Source organism: Esox lucius, chromosome 23 (assembly GCF_011004845.1).
Source record: "Esox lucius isolate fEsoLuc1 chromosome 23, fEsoLuc1.pri, whole genome shotgun sequence".
Lineage (NCBI taxonomy): Eukaryota > Metazoa > Chordata > Actinopteri > Esociformes > Esocidae > Esox > Esox lucius.
This window is the reverse complement of record NC_047591.1, coordinates 22465119-22483095: the sequence shown is the minus strand read 5'-3', so window position 1 is coordinate 22483095 and position 17977 is coordinate 22465119. Positions and strand designations below refer to the sequence as shown.

General features: G+C 44.8%; 2 protein-coding genes across 3 annotated transcripts; one reads left to right on the top strand and one right to left on the bottom strand.

Moving 5' to 3' along the window:
• Window positions 1-375: 375 nt before the first annotated feature.
• On the top strand, window positions 376-12712 carry taf1c (TATA-box binding protein associated factor, RNA polymerase I subunit C). Of its 2 annotated transcripts, none has more exons than XM_020042799.3 (15): window positions 376-843; window positions 1006-1116; window positions 1230-1282; window positions 1406-1501; window positions 1588-1655; window positions 2636-2883; window positions 3079-3204; window positions 3618-3735; window positions 7965-8036; window positions 8334-8469; window positions 8659-8784; window positions 9150-9330; window positions 9924-10061; window positions 10377-11227; window positions 11394-12712. In XM_020042799.3, the coding sequence occupies exons 2-15, from the start codon at window positions 1092-1094 to the stop codon at window positions 12234-12236; spliced, it is 3081 nt and encodes a 1026-aa protein (XP_019898358.2). In that variant the 5' UTR covers window positions 376-843; window positions 1006-1091; the 3' UTR covers window positions 12237-12712. The 2 variants fall into 2 exon arrangements, with proteins under 2 accessions (XP_019898358.2, XP_010891903.2); XM_010893601.4 differs by having other exon boundaries at window positions 1002-1116.
• Window positions 12713-13374: 662 nt separating this feature from the next.
• ccng2 (cyclin G2) lies at window positions 13375-17221 on the bottom strand. The gene is made up of 8 exons (XM_010893600.4): window positions 17071-17221; window positions 16090-16233; window positions 15803-15943; window positions 15378-15628; window positions 15104-15182; window positions 14907-15005; window positions 14471-14673; window positions 13375-13934 (listed from the first exon to the last, which is right to left on the bottom strand). Exons 2-8 carry the CDS (start codon window positions 16192-16194, stop codon window positions 13805-13807), a joined length of 1008 nt encoding a protein of 335 aa, XP_010891902.2. The 5' UTR covers window positions 16195-16233; window positions 17071-17221; the 3' UTR covers window positions 13375-13804.
• Window positions 17222-17977: the final 756 nt, after the last annotated feature.

The following is a 17977-nucleotide window of genomic DNA, read 5'->3' as shown; positions in this document are numbered from 1 at the left end:
CTTATCTACTAATAGTAGCTAGCCTGTTTCCTTTACGCCACCTAGTGGTAGGTGTCTCCCGCATATGCGGCTTTACAGGCGTTCTTATACCGACCCTGCCACGCAGCCTGTTGATTTTGAAAATAACAACTATCGGCGCCTTAGGGCTAAAGTTGCGGTGTATTACTTCAATTGTTCTGACAGGTATACTCATGCTAACTAATCTAGGATATTAGGGAGTAGCATTTTTTAACTTAGTCCACTGGCACGGCTGTCAAGACGTGCATAAAGAATCTGTAGGTACGCAGATCTTATTGGTCAAACGGGCCGTTACTCTAACGACGTAGAATATGTCCGACCAATGGTGTGAGCAGGCCGGGGTAGCCGCGCCTAGTGTTCAATGCTTACGCTGTACGCTACCTTTTCGTCCAGCTGGGGAGAGCGCGTATTTGTTGTGCTGCACGTGTCACATCGATATCACTGGAGTTTCACCGCTGTGTTTTTCTAAATAATGTGCGCATTTTAGGATTTACTGGGGTTTTATTTGGGAGATGTTGTTCTGGCAAATAAATGCAATATTGTAACGCGTGGCAATGAGTATGAGTATTTCTAGCTGGCTAGGTAGTGGCGGCTAACCTAGCCACATGGTAGATAGCCAACTAGCTAGCTAGTTAGGACATGCCTAGACCTGTCATTCGAAGCCGAACTGAGATTCCCATTCCTTTGGATATGGATTATAAATTTCCTCATACACTTTTTCCGGTTTATTTTAACTCTGGGCCTCCTACTTCGAAGTTCCAACATAATGTCGGAGGCTGGGGTTCGTATGGTCAGGTGTTCGAAGTTAACACGGTTCGACATGAGGTGAGTTATGATGAAATCGGTGGCAATACCCTTTCCCTGCCATCTCAGTTGGCCTCATCGTGACTGGTTGGAAAGTGCCTCACATGTAATTTCCCTGTTATGGTATGCATGGCCAGAGAGTATTGTTTTCAAGTCGTGTATTTGTTTTTCTATTCAAGGAAGGCGCTTCTCTGCCCAAAGTACACTGGAAATTCCAATCTCAACATCAAGTAAAGGGAGAACCATGGTTGCCTTTGGAACCTGTACCAATGCCCCTTCTGAAACCTAAAAGAGGTAACAATCGTGGCATGGACTGTCAGTAACTTTCATATTGTTTCAGGCGTTTGCTAAGGTTTGGCATGTAATTCCACGTTTTATTGACCAAATATGGCTTCTACATTTTATAGCCGTTACGTGGTCATCAACAGCGCTCCCAGATCCTCTGGACTTCTCAGAGCATGTAAGATCATTTGTACGCAAATACCCATCGCTGTCATTTCTACGTGAATACTTGATCACTGTAAAGGCACAATTCAGAGTGAGAAGTTCTTGGCTCTTGATGTGGATGGCTTCTTCTTTTTAGATGCAGAACTTCTACCAGTATAACTATAAGGATGCCTTTTGCACGATGAGCCATGTCCTGGGAGAGAACTGGTACTTTGGACAGGGAAAGAGAAAGGTGACTGTCCTGTCAAATGTGTTGTATAGGAGTGTTAAACTATCAGCAATGCAGTTAAGTTTCACTGCATGTTTCTAACTCTCCAGGCAAGTGATCAAAAAGCGGATCACATGTGGCAGACAGACAACTTTATTGAATCACTGACGTCCATAAAGTAAGTACAATGAGTTAACCTAAGTCTTGTCTCTTAGTTGAAACGCTACTGTAGGTTGAGGGTTTCCATTCTATATGTTACTTCTTTTCGGAAACTGTAGGCTGTGAACATCCCATTCACTCGTTTGAAATGCCTCTCAAAGCCGCACCCTTTGTTTTGGTGATCCTAGCGTTTCATGTCAGTCACATGTTCATGGCCTGATTTCCCGAACGCCGTGCTTCGTCCGAACGCCGTAGGCCAGTTTCACCTACAAAGATTAAGCCTGGTTCTAAAACTAAAAAGTCAAACTTGGTTTAAGTCCAACACTGCGATTAATTCGGCCACAGAGAAGGTTTCTTCTCATGTGGTGCTGCCTGTATTCACAAGCTTTTCTATAATCACACAACGCAACTTGTGACATATTTGAAATCTCCTTCCGTCCGATTAGTCCCCCTGAAAAAATCATTGGTTTAGAGGAGCGAGATGGTAGCGTTGAGGGGCAACCGATTGTAGCTGATTGGGTGCGCAACGCCTCCTTCCTCATATGATCCGCTGCACATCAGTGCCTCTTATTGACTACGATTGGTAGAGAAATGTCCAAGTAAGGGGGGGTGGGGGGGCACCTGACAGTGTGTTTTTGGAGGAGCTTGGCCTTGTTAATGCAGCGTTCTCGTGACTAATGTGCCTCTCAAAATGGTTGAAATGCGGTCACATTATCACATTGGATGTCCGTGCGTTGTTTTTACCAGCTTGTTCCTTGTGAGGTTTTTGGCTTTTACCTGTCTGCCAGCCAGGTAGTGTTGAACTCCTGGGTGAAACTTTGCCACGTTTTTCAGTCATTCATTTTGTGTAACGGAAAACTAGAGTTGCGCACTTGTCACTCCAATCCCACGGGAATGTAATATCGACCTTTTGATTTAAAACAGAGTGAATCGGTCCCCATGTTGTGCGTCAACCAATCACACTGGTGCATCTGAATGGTTCTCTGTCCTGAACAACAGGTGTGCTTATAATCGCATGGGATATGGGGTCAAGAGGTACGTCAACCTGTTGTCAGATGTGATCCATGACATCCCCCCTGACCTACTCGCTGACCTGCTCCACGAGGAACTGGCTCATCAGAGGGAACAGGCGCAGTTCTCTGACAACACCACAGGGGGCGCCCTTGAGTACATACCCTTCAGCACCAGCGGCGCCTTGCAGCAAGGCTGTCTAGTGTATCCTGGGAAAGTGGGCTTTGACAACCTTAGTATCCTTTAGTTTGTCTTGAATGTGTATTGATGTGGCTGTACTGACAGACTGCCGTTAACCGCTTGTGGCCACCACCTGGTTAAAACTGCCAGCTATGATGTTAATGTGTGACATTATGTCATACCCATATAATAAAGCGTGTCATTTTTGTTTTGGTTGAACAATTTCAAATGACCTCAATGCAGTACCACAGACTTCCATAGGGTGGCGTTGGAGTTCCAGGAAGGGAAGCCATGTTTTGTCTTGAGCCCCACCCCATTGTCGTTCCAACTCAGCGGCCCGGTCAGACAGGTCTCCATAGGGGTTCGCCAGGTTCACTGTAAGCACCGACCCCTGAACTCCCCTCCTTGGTTGGTCTGTACAATGCAACTTCTGTGCTGTGCTGTTGACCGTTTCAACACGGCCTGGAAATTGTATTGCAGATGGGATATTTAGAATTCAGTGTGGCTAACTGAATGTAATTCGTCATAAAATTAGGGCAGCAGCAAACTATTTTGATGATCGATCAAGTGTCATCCATCTTTTGATGTTTATTCTTTTTGGCAGCCCCTCACGTAGTCCCAACTGATCAATAGTGATATTTGCAGCCAACTCTTTCTGTGGTCAAAATTCTTCTTTAAAATGTATTTCTTGACTAGTTGTTGCTGCCTTAAATTATATGTACCGTTCATTTGTTCTATGTCATTATGTCTATGTAACTCACCTGGCTGTTTTGCTGTGTTCCTGCCGTAGATGAGGTTGGAGTGCGCTCTGATTACCTGTGTGGTGTCTGGAGGGTCAGTGAGAAGAACAAGCCTAAGATTCTGGAGGTTGTGAAGACCAAGCACCCAGCTACTTGCCTCAGTGCCAGGTAACGTGGAGCTCTGCTATTTCTAATGCATTTGAACGCATAGGTGTTTCTCTGATAAATTTCTGAATTGTGTGTCTGTTATCAGAGGATTCTGGTTTGAAGCTCATGGGAGTGTAATTTGTCATTTGTTATGTTGTACCAAATGGACTGTTCGACCTCAACTCTGGAGCTCCACACCAGTTCCACTTTTCATTGTAACCCTTTAACCAGGGACTGATATAGACCCGGAGGCCAGGTGTGGGCATTTAATGATGAAGTAGAAAAGGAAAAGCGCTTAGGCTCTGTGGTCTGGTGAGGTCAGATGTCATGGACAGCAGCTTGCCTTTTGTGTAGGATGGTGCTGAGATTTGGTCAAAAGTTTACTAAGCCATTATACACTCTGATGCATCAGGGTATTTCTTATGTGGGCCAAAAATAAATCAAGTAAAATGTTATCTGTTCATTTGTCCTATTTATGAGATGGGCCTCCTGTTTTTATTTTTTAGTAACTATATTGTTCGACGGTTGTTTTTAGGTCACAGTTTACATAACTAGTGTTGACCTTTCTCATTCCTGGTGACTGCCAAGGTTATTTTTTTTCCTTGATTAAAGAAGTGGATTCAGGGACTTCCAAGATTGTAATTTAATTTATTTTTTATAATCTGTTGTGAAACATCTACACTTTCTTTAACTTAGTGAGTCCCTTTACAGCCCAGAGTCCAAACCGATTAATTAAAGATTAACATTTTAGTCATATAGTTGATGCTGTTATTCAGAGCAACTTGTAGTAATTGCATACATTTTAAATGAGCTGGATGAATCAATCACACATCTTAGTAATAACTGCATTATAATCAATGAATTTGATGGAATCAGGGGGAAAAGGTCTGTGCTGGGAAGAAGACCATACAAATATGAACATAGAAATGAACAAAGCACAACATGTGGTAATGGAAGTATTTTAATTAATCTGTTAAAAGAGTTCAGATGAGTTTCAAGATGCAGTCAGGGACACTTACTTACTGCTTAACTTACATACAACATACCACAGCTGTCAGTCAGTCAGAATTCACATCACCTATTTTTTCAATGTGTATAATCTAGAAGTATAATAATTTGTCAACCTAACTATCCTTGACATTCCATACATTTTTTAGTGGTTTTGTTAACAAGGCTACCTATCTGGTCATTAATGACAGTGTGCATTATTGAGGGGACCGGTTTTGGCTCAACGGGACCACTTTTACAACAACAGAAATCCCAGAATGCATCCAAGTAAGGAGCTAGATCCACCCACGCTGCTGGTAAATACTTCCTGGTCATTGAAGTTTGCTTACTCTTCCTTGTGAGTCTCATTGTTAAAGCCTTCATGGCATTCGTTTTGTCAATGTGGAATGATTGGTATTCTTTGATGCTTTCGTTTGGGCTCTGAATCTTTGTTTGATGATCACTTCTGTCCTTGAGAAGCCATTTTCTGAGATTACTTGGCATGTTAGAACCTTGTGTCTTACGCTGTGATTCACCAACAAAATGGATTTCCAGTTGATTCAGGCTAGCTATGGTTGTTCCCATATTGTCCATGTAAAATAGTTTCTCTTCATCACTTTTTCGTCTAAGTCGTCAGAGTTGTTTGTGATTATGTAGTGTTTCTGTTACAAACTGAGGTTTTGTGGCAGTTAGTTCAGCACATTGAAATTCATATTGTTTTATAATGTGAATGCATGTCTTTCTACTGGGGGATTACTTACTGAATTTTACCACAAACATGCCATTTGCTCTCGTAGTTGTACATTATATATAATTTATACAGCACCGTTCAAATGTTTGGGATCACTTAGCAATGTCCTTGTTTTCGAAAGAAGAGTAATTTTGTTTCTGTTAAAATAACATCTAATTGATCAGATACGCAGTGTAGATTGTTAATGTTGTGACTGTTGGAGCTGGAAACATCTGATTTTTAATGGAATATCTACAGTATCTCGCAAAAGTGAGTACACCCCTCACATTTTTGTAAATGCTTGAGTGTATCTTTTCATGTGACAACACTGAAGAAATTACACTTTGACCATCATTTTCCAGCACTGCCTTAAGCCTCTTGGGCATGGAGTTCACCAGAGCTTCACAGGTTGCCACTGGAGTCCTCTTCCACTCCTCCATGACGACATCACAGAGCTGGTGGATGTTAGAGACCTTGTGCTCCTCCACCTTCCGTTTGAGGATGCCCCACCGATGCTCAATAGGGTTTAGGTCTGGAGACATGCTTGGCCAGTCCATCACCTTTACCCTCAGCTCTTTTAGCAAGGAAGTGGTATTCTTGGAGTTGTGCTTGGGGTTGTTATCATGTTGGAATACTGCCCTGCGGCCCAGTCTCTGCTTCAGTATGTGACAGTACATGTTAGCATTCACAGTGTCGGCAGCACTCATGCAGCCCCAGACCATGACACTCCCACCACCATGCTTGACTGTAGGCAAGACACACTTGTCTTCGTATTCCTCACCTGGTTCCCGCCGCACACGTTTGACACCATCTGAACCAAATAAGTTTATCTTGGTCTCATCAGACCACAGGACATGGTTCCAGTAATCCATGTCCTTAGTCTGCTTGTCTTCAGCAAACTGTTTGCTGGCTTTCTTGTGCATCATTGAAAGAAGCTTCCATGCAGACCAATTTAATGCTGTGTGTGGTCTGAGCACTGACAGGCTGACCCCCCCACCCCTTCAACCTCTGCAGCAATGCTGGCAGAACTCATACGTCTATTTCCCAAAGACAACCTCTGGATATGACACTGAGCATGTGCACTTAACTTCTTTGGTCGACCATGGCGAGGCCTGTTCTGAGTGGAACCTGTCCTGTTAAACCGCTGCATGGTCTTGGCCACTGTGCTGCAACTCTGTTTCAGGGTAAACTTAAAGTCTAGGCCATCTTTATGTAGAGCAACAATTCTTTTTTTCAGATCCTCAGTGAGTTCTTTGCCCTGAGGTGCCATGTTGAACTTCCAGTGACCGGTATGGGGGATTGTGAGAGCGATAACACCAAATTTAACAGACCTGCTCCCCATTCACACCTTAGACCATGTAACACAAACACCAGGGAGGGAAAATGGCTAATTGGGCCCAATTTGGACATTTTCACTTAGGAGTGTACTCACTTTTGTTGCAAGCGGTTTAGACATTAATGGCTGTGTGTTGTGTTATTTTGAGGGGACAGCAAATTTACACTGTTATACAAGCTGTACACTCACTACTTTACATTGTAGCAAAGTGTTATTTAGTGTTATGAGCTTTCTCCGCAGGGTGGCTGGGCGATCCCTTAGGGTGAGAAGCTCGGTCACCCGGGAGGAGCTCAGAGTAGAGTTGCTGCTTCTCCACATCGAGAGGGGTCAGCTGAGGTGGCTTGGGCATCTGTTCCGGATGCCTCCTGAACGCCTTCCCGGGAAGGTGTTCCGGGCCCGTCCCACCGGGAGGAGACCCCGGGGAAGACCTAGGACACGCTGGAGGGACTATGTCTCCCGGCTGGCCTGGGAACGCCTCGGTGTCCCCCCGGAAGAGCTAGAGGAAGTGTCTGGGGAGAGGGAAGTCTGGGCATCTCTGCTTAGACTGCTGCCCCCGCGACCCGGCCCCGGATAAGCGGAAGAAGATGGATGGAAAGTGTTATTTCTTCATTGTTGTCACATGAAAAGATATACTCAAATATTTACAAAAATGTGAGGGGTGTACTCAGTTTTGTGTATTGGTGTACAGAGGTCCATTATTAGCAACCATCTCTCCTGTGTTCCAATGGCACATTGTGTTTGCTAATTCAGGCTTATCATTTTAAAAGGCTAATTGTTCGTTAGAAAACCCTTTTGCAATTGTTTGCACGGCTAAAAACAAGCACAGCTCCAAACTATGCAAAAACTATTTAGGGAAGAACCAGTCAGCTGGTATTCTGTGTATAATGGATCTCAACCCTACTGAGCTGTTCTGGGAGCAGCTTGACCGTATGATAGGTACCAAGTTACCATCAAGCCAATCCAACTTGTGGGAGGTGTTTCAGGAAGCATGGGGTGAATCTCTTCAGATTACCTCAACAGATTGACAGCTAGAACCAAAGGTCTGCAAAGCTGTAATTTCTGCAAATGGAGGATTCTTTGACGAAAGCACAGTTCATATTCATATTTCTTGTGTGTTTTCATGGAAACACTTGTTTGAACCAGCGCTAATACAGATGTATATCTATGTCTGCTTATCCCTGTCCTCATGTCTTTCAGTCCCCATGTCCAAGGAGAGCTTCTGGTGGCCAGTGAGAGCGGAGCTGCCCATCTATGGACCCTGGGGAGAGGGTAAGAGGCTAACCGCCGTGTCGCTAAATTCATGGCCCTGCCCCAATTATTTACCCTTCTCCTGTTCTCCCCACCCCCTCTCACTAAGTGTGCACTCATTAGTCTCACACATTCCCCATCATGAAATGGAGTGAGCGGTTGCAAGTGCACACTTGAAGACACGAGCGGAGAATCACACTCTTCGAGTAAGGTTTCGTAATGTTTGTCACTACAAGCATTACCTTAACCGAGTGTGGAGAGCCAGTGGTTAATTCCTTCGTCCTCATTGTGTTTTCCTGTTCTCTGATTATGTCCCAGGTTGCAGAGGTTCCGTCAGGAAGATTGCAACCTGTACTTTAACACCAAGTCTCTATGGAGGTGGTCCGACTTCTCTGGACACCCCAGGGTGATGGTGTATGCCGACAGGAGTGGTGTAGAGCTGACTGACATCAGAGTAAGATGCACCAGGCTTGGAAAATCAACCGGTTTAGTCTGTCAGGAGTTGAACATTTCCAAAACAAACCTGACTGATTATAGTATTCAGTGTTTTTCCAAAACCAATAAATTGTTTATAATATTGATTTTGAGAAATGCTGAGTTGGTACAAACATTAGTGTAAAATCTATTGTTCTTTTCTCTAAAGGTCAAAGACCGTAGCCACACACTGTTTCGTATCGGACAAACTCCAGATTGTAAGAGTGGAGAGAGGGTCATCCTGTCCAAATACCTAAGTGAAGTCCACACCTTCCACCACCTCATTACCACCCAGGTGATAATGTAATAACTGCTTCGGTGACAATGCGTCTGTACATTACACGTACTCTCTCTGTTGCAGTGTATCTTGACAATCACGTCCGCTTCAGTTATGGATTGTTGACCTCTGTTCACTTATGGACTCTTGACCCCATGTCCTTTACAGTTATTGAATGTTGACCTTTTTTTCCTCTACATGTTGTCTCTTTTTAAGCCAGAACTCCAATGACACTGTAGGAAACTAAAGGCAGCATTTTAACAACTGTATTTTTCCCCAGTGATTAGCGTCACAGCGGGGAGTTGATATTTCAGGTCTCGTGCGAACTAAATAATGGGACAAACATGTATTTGACTTCAAATATGTCTGTGTGATTCTGGCAGTACTCTGCATACATCCTGGACGAGCGTTTCCCCTGCCTGCCAGTGGCCAAGCAGGATCACATGATGGAGCAGCCTCCCATGTTTGCTCAGGCTGTGGCCGGGTCACCGTCAGGAGGCGGACCTACCAAAGTGCTACTGGGCTCCCAGAGATCACAGGAAGTGACAGTGCTGCAGTACTCAGGTTGGTGTGTGTGTGTGTGCGTGCGTGCGTGCGTGCATGTGTGTTAGGTCTTACTAAACTCATGGGGACCAAATGTCCCAATGAGTATAGTAAAACCAGAAAAATATTCTCTCATTGGGACCTTTTGCCAGTCCCCGTGAGGCAAAAGTCAATTTCCGGCTCTGGGTTTAGGGTCAAACGTACAATTTATTTCATAGTTAGAATTGGGGTTTCTTTAAGGTCCAGGCATTGTTGGTTTAGGGTTAGGTTAAGGTTAGGTTTAGGGTTAAGATTAGGGCAAGGGAGCATGCAATTTTCTGGTCCCCATGAGGGTAGCTGTACAAACGTGTGTGTGTGTGTGTGTGTGTTTAACTGTCTGAGTCATGCTGTTGCTGACAAGCCATGGCTCTAATAGTAATAGTCTTTAATATGTTGGGTGTTAACATTGAGCCTGCTGTTACCTGGGAGACAAGGCAGTCTGTGTCATCTGTTATAAATCCTGTATTACCTCCAGGTAAACATTGATCTCAGTGCTGGTAAATGCTGACGTAATGTCGACTCGCCCACTGTAACGTCTACTGGGTGACTAATGTCTGTGACGCCTGGTTGTCCAGGTGGAAGGGAGGAGGCCTGCGTCACCTGGGGCCCGCCTCGGGCCCTTCTCAGCCCCAGAGACAGCCTGGGGCACCTGTCCGTCCAGCTCCCCCATCGCCAGCGTCTGGCCCAGGACAGGCTAGCCGTGCCGGCTGCGGGTGAGTCCATGAGCTGGTGTGGTTTTGTACATTTGTCCCCAGCAGATTTTGTCATTAATTTACGATCCAAGGTGGCCTTCATCTGAAATCGTTTTTTTTCTTCACTTTTCACTAACCTCCCTGGTTCCCACCCCATGTGTGTTTACAGGGAAGTGTTCACACGCAGAGGGAAAGGCTTGGTTTATCAATCTCAGATTGACATTTTGTTGGCTTAGTTGTGGTGTTGGTTTCGCCCCGAGCCCCCAGTGAAATCCCAAACTCTTACTTGGCAATCCCAAGTTGAATATTCACCTCGCATGTTTTCACTCCTTTCAGGTCTCACATTCATCCATCACAGCCAAGGCAAGGATGAGTGTATCTGTGTCTTGCAACTCACTGAGGCCGGAGACATTTTCTACCACACGCTGATGTCCCAGACGGAGTCAGACTCGCCAGCGACGAAACAGAACTCTGTAGGAGGCCAAGATGTCGGTTTCACCCTACCGAGCCTATCGCCTAGAACAGGAAAACAGAGCTCAAGAAGCGGAGACCTGGATGAGGCGTGTTGTTCCTCTGAAACGTCCTCTCCTGACGATAACCGCGGGGTCGAGGGGCGTTCGTGGGACATCCCGGATTCTGGCGGTCTTGAGGTGGTTGTCAATGACCCCGATTATGACCCCGACCCGTCATTCGCCTCAGACGTGGGACCGAGCGACACTCAGGAAACCATTGGTCCTGCTCCGCCATTCACCACAGAGTCTGTAACGGCTAACGCTGGTCCGGTTTCGCCAAGGTCAAAAGTTAGTGCCGAGGCCCTGTTGGCGTGGAAGAAGTGGCTCCTCAAGCTGTTCCGCAAGAGACCCCGGAGGGACCGGTGCCACCTCCCTCACCTTACCGTAAAAACCCAGGTTCTCCTCCCCAGAGAGACCCCCCAGGGAGACCCATTGGAAAAGGACCGTCTTCGGAGCCTCCGGAAGGACCTCCGGGAGACCATGAGGAGGGGGGACGTTCTGGTTCACGGCAGCACCTATCTCAAACCGCTGGCGCTGGTGCCCATCCCAGCCCCGGTCAAGACGTCCGAGTGGGCCGATGCGCTGAGCGAGAGGATGACCGTTTCTTGGGAGCCGGGGCTGGGTGGATGGAGGAGCTGGTGGTTGGAGAGGCTGGGCCTGAATCGAGAGGAGAAGGTAACCAACCTCTGCTGTTATTTCTTACCGCTGCCAAATGTTAGACATGGAAACGCTGCAAATAGAGCAGCCGTGAGCAGACACTTTGTGTTACTTCTTGTCCTGATCAGACTTCACATTGCAGTTTTATTACCCTGTAGTGATAATATTGATTGATCCCCTCAAGGTGGAGGCCCTGCGAAGGAAGAGGAGGAGGGAGAAACAAGCAAAGGCTCACCGGCGTATTGACCTGTCAGGCAGCTTCACCTCGTCCATCAGCTACCAATCACATCTGGACAGCGACGCTTTCTCCGGTTGGTCGTCAGCCACCAGTCAGGACGACCGGGGGGACAGCTTCCACTACAAAGACTGGGACGATCTGTCCGACCCAGGGACACCAAGGCCTACAACCCCCAACCAACACATGGGTTCGGGGCCTACTACTCCATTGGGCCAGTTTAGTAGCTCTTGGTCCGGAACCACAACCCCAAACACAGAACCCGGTTCTAGTTCACATCTTGGCTCTCTGCAGAAGCTGAGAAAATCCCTCCACGGGACAACTGCAGCTCCCCAGCAATCTGGGCGTAGTTCACCACCCACCCACCCCAACAATGAATCCCAGTCCCCTTTTGTGCCCAATAAACAACCTTGTAGGTCACAGGCCGCATCCCCTCACACCCAGCCCAGCAGCACAGGGTCATTGTTCACGCCAACAAAAAACCCAGGCAATGATAGTTTATCACCCTGGACAACAGTGGGTATCAACCTGACGACGTCTGCCACTTCCAGGACAGGGGTCACGTCCCAGAAGATGCCCGGGGCACGGGACCAGGATTATTTGAGTGTCCTTTTTGGATCCCAGGAACCGGATTTGGCCACACCAGGAGAATGGTTTAATGAAAGCAGCCACGCTACTCCTCTGGCCTCCTCTCAGATGTCCTCCGTCTCCTTGTCGCAGAGGACCCCAAGGGTGGGACTGCTGTCACAGACCTCACAACCCAAACGGAAGAAGTCTCGTATGGGTTTCTGATCTCTGTGCCAGAAGGTGCACGCTCCAACCCCAACTGTTCTTTTCAAACGAGATGATCGTGGGGATGGAACTATGGCAAGTGATCCTTTTTAACCTTTGGTTTCTTTGAGCGGGTGATTTTGTTATGCGGCAAGACTGAAGTGTGAATTGGCTTTTTTTGTTTTCATAATAGGCTCCTACTTCGCATATTGCGAATCTTGTGTTCAATAATTGCTTTAGGCCTGCTTTTTCTAAACTCTGGCCCAAAGGAAAAAACTATTTGGAAGAATTCCAGTGGCGTCACTGAATGTTTTGAAATGTGGAAATTGGAAATTCTGGAGCAATGTGGTGAAATGTTTTTATGAAGTTGCCAGAACTTCCTCTTTATATTGCCAGTCATTGTTTTCATAAGTAGGTATAGGTGTAAGACTAACAAAGCAGAATTTAATCTGAAATAATTTTGATAGATAACATCTAATAAAGTGAGACAAAAGATGCACAGCTTCAAAATAGTATTTCTTTTTATGTATTGTCATACAACAGTGGCAAAAAATAATAAGTTAATATCTACAACAGTACTATTCACAGCTTTTTTTGCTTTTTTGTACATTATACAAATTTACATGTTTTTATATCAACTTTTTTTACATTTTATGGCATTTTTTTAGATGCTTTTTGTGACCCTTTTTTCCCCACACACACTCCAGCCATGTTCAATTACCATGTGGCTGAAGTGGCAAATTGAGTTTTAAACAAGGTCATAATCACTCACACACACACACACACACATTGTTTTTGTGAATAATACCATGCAGAACAATCAGACGTTGGCTTTACACTTTGACATTGTAGGGAAACGCATAACCGGCCTGAACATAACCCCTCTGTCACACAACGATAACACTTGTTACACAAACTGTGCAAAGTACGTTTTCTGGGTTAACTGGACTACCAACAAACCCCCAGGTGACAGTATATTGTCCACAGGCTGTTGTATCGTGTGTACCGAACGGCACCCTAATTCCACTCATAATGACTAGCAATTCCATGTGGCATAGGAGGCTCTTATCGGAAATAGGGTGCGATTTGGGACTCAACTCTTGTCTACGAAGCGGCTGGAATGTGAGACAAATTCAAACATGCACCGCCAGCTATTCTTAAAACGCTACATGTACAAAAAAAAAATATTTCAGCTGCCTGTAAGTCAGGATTGTGCAACAGTCTGTATGTACCATAGATACGTTTGTTTTTAGCTTAAAAGAATAAGAGAATACAGTATATTGATTCGTTTGTTGGTAAAACAATGGGTGTTCTGACCCTACCGTAACTAACAAGAATAAATTAAGATATATTAGGTATTTAGGATTAGGGAAGGTGATTCTCTGGGCTGTATACACCAAGATAAACAATCAGGTGGTCACATGGGGACTCCCTGAACGTGCCCAATTTAACAAATGTTTTTTTCTTTTCTTCTCATTTTCAAAATGTTTAGCTGTGGGGTTTTCTTATAACCACTAGTGAAGAGTACTCCACAGTACAAGAAGAGGTTGTGGAACCCAGGCACTGTGGCTCCCTCACAGGGGTGCGGTCTACGAGGTCTGGGGGTACTTGTTGCTTTGGCACCGGAAATGAAGGGGGAAGTAAGGTCCCTCTGCATCAGAGCCCAGGGAACTGCTCAGGCTCTCCTCCCCAGAACTCATGTCTTCACACGAATCCTCACTGAATGAACAAGGGGGGAGGGAAAGGAAGAAATTGTACAGTCATTTGGCTGAAATTCACCTGTCTACTAGAAGCCAGTTCTCAAACGTTCCAAGGTGTCTTTGGTATGTGGAGGCGTTTTCTTTTTAATTGGTTCTGTTGAACAGTTGATAGGTAGGACGTGACAGGTTGCTCAGCTGCATTCGTCTGACTAACAGCAGGTCATATGAATTGGATGGAACTGAAGGGTTAGGCTGACTGACGCAACACACGGGGCTGTGACGTGACTATGACATACCAGCTACGAGTCACAGGTTTCACAAAAGAGGAATAACAAAGTCTCCTGTAACAACTGAAAGCATTCAGAGGAGTGGTCATAGTGAGAAATAACACTAGGGGTGGGGTTTAGTTGTGTGCCTTTTGGACATGTTATTCTGGGGATTTTCCTGTTCTAGTGTACGACGGTAAATTTTCCTGTTCTTGTGTACTACTGTAATCCCCCCCCCCCCATTTCAATGAGTATATACGTTTCTTCCTCTGAAAATATCCCTGCGTACCTTTCACTCTCATCCCAGCAGTCCTCGGGAATGGTTGGCAGATCGGGAACACTGTAGTGACTGGTGTGCAGGCCTTGGGCAGTCCTCCTTGACACGATCCACACTAGCTTCTTATTGTCTGGCTTGCTACATTCAGGGGACGAGTAGTCAGACATGCACTTGGCCACTAGCCCCCTCCAGTGAATCAGCTCGGTGTCAGCGATCTGTAAAAGGACCACAGCGTCGTCACACAACTGACAGGGTCAGCAGAAACCAAGGGGATGTATTTCCGGCATTGTAAAAGGATAGCAAGGTGAGAGCTTGAGGCCAGGCTATCTAGAAGAGCCCATTAAGTTGCCTTCCATAACTGCCAGTTAACTGAACCCCCCCCCCAAGGGTCCTTTACGTGGAAGTAACCGGTTGCTGACTTGTAAATTATCAGTGAATGTGTGTTTACCTTGAGATGTCTCTGAACATGATGTGCCGTTTCTAACATGTCGGCGGCCTGCATAGCTTCTATCTCCTGAGTGAGGAGAGACAGGGCCAAGACAGATGGCTGGAGTGGAACAGAAAACAATAGGCATCAGACTACTGCTTAAAGGTGCTGCTGGAATACGCAACTGGGCTGGCTCGTGGACTGAGGCAAATCCTTACTTTAGCTTTGGAGAATGCAATCCGGCAGATACAGGCTTTTAGCTGCGCCTCCAGTTTATCGAGGTTCAGGGTCTCCTTCCTGTAATGACGTTAAAGGAATATACTTAGTGTGTTATTGGAACATTCACAGTATGATGAAGTCCTGACATGGGAAAAAAAATCAGTTGGGACAAATCATAAGCCTGTTATGCAGCTGCGTAAAGTTCACGTCTGGTGTCTAAAGTTCATTGTCAAACAGCTCATCTTCAGAAACGGGTCAATCGCATCACCTCACCTGTCTGAGGTATCTGAGAGTGTGATCCTGTGGTACAGGTGTAAGAAGGTTAAGGCTGTGATGGCTTGGATCTGAAAGTTGAGTTTCTCCGAGACGATTTTCTCCATGCGAGTGAGATCCGAGACCGTGAATTTGCATTGGCTGATGCGAATAAGTTCGTTGGTAGAAGACACGTTGCATTCCTCTTCGACGGCTTTGGCTGCGATATGGAGACAGCTGATGCTAATGCAGGCTAAATGCTTGGGCTGGACCTGAAAGGAGGAAAAAAAAAGCTTGGAATTACTCAGAATGGAGAATACTCAGGCCAACTACCTTTTCATTATAGACGTGACCAATGTATATGAAATTGTTCTGTTTTCTCGGTTAAAAGAACGCTGGGGTTTCAACATTAACAGGTTGAAATGTTATGGGCTCTCCATTCTCACCTTCATCATGGCCAGGAATCTATCTAGCAGGTTGACTGCCAGGACAAAAGTCTTGGTGCTGTAGCCAAAAAAACTGGTCAGGCTCCAGAGGTCCTCCACTTTGGCATCCCTACATTTGGCTGATATTCCCCTATTGTCATTCTGCAATGCATAAGACGTACATTTTAGGACCTTTAACTATCATTACTAACAGTGAGATTTTAAATTCGCAGACAAATGTAATTTATTGTAGTTGTCTTTGTTTTAATTCATATATAATGTTTATATGCTCAGTACAGTATATTTACCTCTCTGGTTGACTCGATCAGACTAAGTCCGGTTTCTTTCGGTAGATAATTCCTCTCCTGTTCAAAATTAGCTTTAAGCTCCCTCATAAGTTTGACGGCTTCCATGTCTAGACGGGAGTGGACTCCGTTATAGAAATCTTTCCACTGCAAAACAAGAAGGGGAGTTTGGTGTTAGTAAATGTTTGTCCGCCCTACATTCGTTCACTCGGGCAATAGGGTCAAGGTTTGTCCAACCCCCTTTCCTTTTAGCTGGGATTCGGTGTCAGATTTCTTCGGTTAACGCCTACCGACATCCAAACAAAAACAAATCATTCTGGAAATTAAGAGATTATCACTAAAATGTATAACATATGGTATGTAGTGAAATGCTAGAATCCGACATTACAGTAAACAGCGTTCGCTTGAATCCATAGCCTATGTAATGCTTAAAATCGTCGACGGGCGGGGGAGGGGTTGGATGAATTCTTGTTGTCTCGGAAGGAGTGTATTCACTGGCAATAATTTTAATATACATCGATGCTGCTAACGTTAACTCTTACTTTTGGCATTTAAAAAACGGTATTCATCTCCGGGTCGGTAACCGAAAATGTAACTTGTTTTAATGTAAAATGTCGGTGGCGCGACGAAAGCTCTGCGAGCTAAATCAGCTAACGTTGTTACTTGACGATAAATAACAAAGCCACGGTATCTAAGCAAGCAAATATAGTGTAAATCTGTAGTAAATATCGCACATCAATCGACATTCATGACAGACAACAGCTACCGAGTTTAAATGGCCGTTTTCACGAAGTTTGGTATGTAGATAAATGTAATCCTTACAGTACTGTACAGTAAGCAGCTAGTTCAGGAAGCTGAAGAGAGAGAACTGGTTTGGAACGGATACAAATACAACATCAGGAACATCCACAATAGTGGACCTCAAAATAGTTGTTTACACCCAAATCTATGTTACCAACAATGTATATGCTTTTAAATAATTACCTGTACTGTCAGTTACATCCATAGACTGTTTTTACAACAACATTTTCTACCCTCTCAATCTCTTCCGTTTGTTCTTCTGCTTCTCCGTAACTATCCTTTCTCTGTTGATGTTGAGACTTTCCCCACCCCGAAATCGACGTCAATGCCGCGATAGCCAATCACCTACGGTATCCACCTTGGTGAAAGGTCTGCCTCCTTTGTATTTTTCAACTATGATGTAATTATTTAATGTAAAATTCAGGAGTTTGTCGTCCTGGACAAATTAATGCCGTAATATGTAACATCGTGTATCGTTCATTGAGGATTAATGTGTTTTTGTTTAATGTGCTGATCTAGACCTTCAGATAAGCTCAATATTGTTAACCCGACGTAGTTGGGATAAAAGACAAATCAACCAGCCAATCAATTATCGCACTTTTTGTGCGTTCAAATAGTCCGCCCAAAATTCTTAATTTCTATTGGATGCCTGGACAAACCCTTTTTTATTTGAAAGGTTACCAAGATTGTTCTGTACAAAGCAAAAGGGACATTAAATATATATTTTGTTATTCAGATTATTTGGGCATTCAGTTCAGCGCTGTCTCAGAATACTATTGCTGTATTCGTGCCAACTGCAAATTGTGTATTACTTCATGTACATCACACAAATGTACATTTTAGGTTTTGGGACTACATTATTTGTGAATACTAACAAGAATAAGGTGTGAGGATGTGGTCTCGTAATATTACAGTCTCGTGTATTTGTGTCCTTATGGAGAGTATTTTCAGAGGTTTATTTATAAAAATGTATTAGTGATTCAGTCGTTATATCTGGTAAATGGGTAAAGAAAACATCTTGATACGTGACACTGTACTCGGATTCATTCGCGATAGAAAATAGTCCTACAAATTTAAACCAAGCATTTGA